The sequence below is a fragment of the Stegastes partitus genome, unplaced genomic scaffold, assembly GCF_000690725.1.
Source record: "Stegastes partitus isolate 25-593 unplaced genomic scaffold, Stegastes_partitus-1.0.2 Scaffold2303, whole genome shotgun sequence".
NCBI classification, from domain to species: Eukaryota; Metazoa; Chordata; class Actinopteri; family Pomacentridae; genus Stegastes; species Stegastes partitus.
This window is the reverse complement of record NW_007580034.1, coordinates 52,325-56,640: the sequence shown is the minus strand read 5'-3', so window position 1 is coordinate 56,640 and position 4,316 is coordinate 52,325. Positions and strand designations below refer to the sequence as shown.

The following is a 4,316-nucleotide window of genomic DNA, read 5'->3' as shown; positions in this document are numbered from 1 at the left end:
GTTCACATGAAGTTCTTTGAATCCTTTTGAGCATCTGTGTCTGTCCATATCCTACAGAGTTTTCCACACTGACACCAGATGGTAAACTTAGTGGTAATGATGGCGGCTGCTGCTGTCATGACATGATATAAGACATTGCCATGGAGATGTTGTTCCTACAGCATCACAATGTTGCTCCAGGACCATCATTGCAACTGACCAAGCACAGGTTTGCAATGGGGGGAAAGTTTGTGTTCAGGATTTTCTGTCCGGCGTATTGGCTTTTTACCATCTTGTTAATGTTGTGAAAGAGTCTTGCATAGTTAAATGGTCTGACTGTACCTCATTATCATGCTACTATGGGGGGAAAACACTCTGGCTTCTGTTTGTTTCCCTACACCAATCACAGTTGTGTTGGGTGGAGCTGAGCCAAGGAGGCTGCAACAGTGTCCCTTCAAAACAGTGACAGGGGATTTGCAAGCACCAAAAAATCCCCCAACAACCTAGGGCTGCCTGACTGTACAATCCAAACCCCTAACAAAACTTTTTTAGTTTGAGGTTTCTGGCCTGGAGGTTGTTTTTGTTGTGTACTTTAGTTGAGAGGAGTTTGAAAACCGTAACATAGTGAAAGAAAAAGAGAAAAGCTTAGACCTGCAATCTACATCCAGTGAGTGAGTTAGTTTTAGCCCAAACCATAATCTTTTTTAAACCAAACCAACAAGCTGAGAATCAAAAGTCAAAATAGTAAAAAAGCTGAAAATGTCAAGCCAACTAAGTCATTACTGAATTATTTAGTTTCACATGACGCTTGAACCCCAGTCTGTTGGATGAGAATCCTGGGTTCTAACCGATATTGTGGAGAATAACAGTTGGTAATTGCAGTGGGGGAGAGAGACAAATTTGTTCTGTACTTTGCTCTTTTCCAGAGAAGAATTAGAAAGACACATTTTTTATATCATGACAGTGAACACGAACTTGTTTCCTGTTGGCTTATTGGACTTTGTAAGTTCAACCTTATTATATGGTTTTTGATACAATCTGAAAGTCTAAGTTTAAGAACAGATTCCTAAAGATACAGACTTAAACTCCAAACCTGAGATCTCTGTTTTTGACTTTTGTTGTGATACACGTCTCACATTACCATGGGCAGTTTCTCTAAAAACGACTTAATTGTGTAAAAAATAACCATGAATAGAAGATGAACAGATGATTGGTATATACCTAAACCTAAGAGCGACCAACTGACTTTACTTTCGCAGCTTCGTACAGTATTGCCTTTTTTCCTAAAGCCTTTTTGCTACAAAGTTATTCTCCAAATCGCAAAGCTATGACATCAAACAACGTGATTGGTGAGTTGCAATGAAGGTCCTGGAGCAGCTTTAATCACAGGAACAACACCAACACTGCATTGTGAGGAACACAAAGAGCCACGGGCCAGACTGATCGTGGTTGATTTGTTTTTGCAGGTGTCGACACAGCTGAGGTGAAATTGGGAGAAAACCTGAAAATCAACCTTAACCTCAACAGACAGCAAAGTGAAAAAAATGACATCACGTACCTGGTAGGAGATGATTTGCACTTGTGTGTGTGTTGACACGCAAGTGTAGCAACCAGGATAAGGATTGTTGCGTAAATTTATGTCCTCAGATTTTGAGCAGAGGTCAGCTGGTTAAACATGGCCGCTTCCAGATGAAACGTCAAATACTTGTTTCCCTGCCCCTTACCATTACCAAAGAAATGCTGCCATCATTCCGCATCGTAGCCTACTACCATCCAGATTCTGGGGAAGTGGTATCAGACTCTGTTTGGGTGGATGTGGAAGACTCCTGCATGGGATCGGTGAGGGACGCAACACAGAAACGCAATTAAATTAATTCAATTACAAGACACTCAACTGGTGAAGTTGTAGGCACATGCAACAATTAATACAGAATCTACAATAAAGAAGAATTAAATCTACTCTTGCTTCCTTCATTAGCTGAAGTTGGAACAATCGAAAGTGGAGAATTCCTACAAGCCTCGCGACAAGTTTGGTCTGAAGATCACAGGAGATCCAGGGTCCACGGTGGGAGTGGTGGCAGTCGATAAAGGCATCTACGTCCTCAACAACAAGCACCGCCTGACACAGAAAAAGGCAATTTTGTTTTGTCCTTGTCTTAATCATACTCAATCAGTAAAATAAATGCAGCATGGCTCAAAAGTGGTATACACAGAAGTGCAAATTGTTGGAAGAAACATTGGTCATATAAATGCAAAGGTGATTAAATTCTTGTAAAATATTCTTTCTTTCTGATGTATAGCATTAAAACATGAAAAAGATATATTCTGTACTTCTACCATAGTTGTGTGGTTTCCATTAAGGTGCAGGGTTATGACAAAAAACAGCTAGAAACTTCCTGGGGTTCAGAGGGTTAGGATGTTAAATGTACTTTTTTATCTTGGACAGCTGAAAACCACTGTTGGTTTCTTCCCCAAAGTGGCAAAAGTCAAATCTTATAGCGAAAACGCTTGAGGAAAAGTACAAAACAAAATAAACACAACAACGAACCTTGGGAGAAGATGCGATTCTTGATTTCTACATCTGCTGACTAAGACTTCTGTTTCTGTATTTCTGTACCTTCATCTCGTCAGATTTGGGACGTCGTGGAGAAGTACGACACTGGCTGCACACCGGGTGGAGGGAAGGACAGCATGAACGTCTTCTTCGATGCTGGACTGATGTTTGAGACCAACACTGCTTCTGGGACGCCCTACAGAACACGTAGCTTCCGTCTTTAGTATTGAAGTGATGGGATAGTAGCGAGAGATTGACTTATTGCATCTTATAAATGGCTTACAGTGTATCTCAGTGTGCTCGGTAGCCAAAAGCTAATGATCTTTTCAGTGACAGTGTTGTTCAGTGAAGTCAGTTCAGATTGCAGATGTGCTATTAAAGATTTGTAACACTTCCGTTTGTTTGGACACAGGAACATTTCTGTGACTGCGGTGTCAAACTACAGTCGTGACTCGATAATCCGACACTAAATGTGGGGAGCGCTCCACAAGGGTGGAAGTGGCCATATTGTACAGGCAGTACTTGGCTGCTGATACTAGTTTGGGATAGCGGTCACACTTCTGTTTCCACCGTCGGTGGAGGCGGGCAGCAGCGCCACTGCCCTGCTGCTGCAGCCACCATCTGTGTTTACTTCCGTAAACACTGAGCACGCTCGTTGCGTGTGACGTTGTTGTGTCCTCTTCTGCGCATGTGGGACACTTCTGGGTTGTATGACGTTCACAAAGCAGATCACATACACGTCGCATTTAATTGGAAATGAGAACGAACTCACAAAAAAAATCTGATTTCACAAAAAAATTTGAATTAATCATCAATCAAGTCCTGCAGTCTGAATGTAGCCAAACTGTTGGATTGTTAAGTCAGATAATACGCCGTTGTCCTTATTTGTGACATAAAATGTCATGTTGGAGTCGGAATCCAAGGCTGTCGGCACTTTAAGGCTATTTTTCGTGTGTTCCTTTTGTTTTTCCTAAAAACCTTGTTGGATAGCAATGTTTTCAGATTGTTAAGGGTCGAATTCACAACTGTGCTTATTTTAACAGTATCAGGACACAGATACCACGCAGTTTTGTACTCGCTGGGTTGTCTTTATAGGCAAGTCTGTTTTGTACATTTCCAGATGTTAGTTGCAACGCCACCAGAAGCACCTTCAGCAGGAGGAAACGAGCCACCACTATAATGGAAGTCAGAACCTCCTTGGGTAAGAATCAAAGCTCAAATTACCCATTTACCACACATTCAAAGAACACCTGACCTTTAAAATGTACAAAGTGCACACAAAAATAGGAATATTACATGCTCACAGTCTTAGGTGGTTTGAGGCAAATAGACAAAAGAACGTGCGATAAACGTGCAAATCGTGCTGGTCGAAGAAATAGAATTAAGGTGCCAAAAATGCTGATATTTACAAAAAAGTAATAAAGTATTCACAAAAATATTTTCTTAGTCATATTTTGAGAGCCACTTTGAAACTCCAGTACTCAGTTTTTCTGTCTTTCCGTGAAAATATTTGATATGTCATGCTAAAATGTTTCAAATAGCTTTACAAATATCCTCACTTTACACTGTAAACATTTCAGGCAAATCAGAGATGATGGAGCAGAAATTGAAAAAGTTTGAGATAGAATGACCAAGTTACAGAGAATATATTTATATCTACACGTATTTTATGGTCGATTTGTACTTTCTAGCGCCTGGTGGTCGGGCCTCTGCCCACGGGGCCCGGCCCCCTGCGGACCCACCACCCGCAGAGGGAATCATAGGGGTCGGGTGCAAAGAGGAC

The 4,316-nt window shown here is 41.3% G+C and overlaps 1 protein-coding gene across 1 annotated transcript in view; it reads left to right on the top strand.

Annotated features, from left to right (window-relative positions):
* The window catches only part of LOC103374613 (complement C3-like), a 33,210-nt gene that overhangs the window by 10,686 nt on the left and 18,208 nt on the right, over window positions 1-4,316 (top strand). Inside the window, 5 exon segments of the mRNA XM_008304729.1 lie at window positions 1,446-1,540; window positions 1,627-1,818; window positions 1,958-2,113; window positions 2,611-2,740; window positions 3,654-3,734. Of these exon segments, the coding sequence (XP_008302951.1) occupies window positions 1,446-1,540; window positions 1,627-1,818; window positions 1,958-2,113; window positions 2,611-2,740; window positions 3,654-3,734 (654 nt within the window).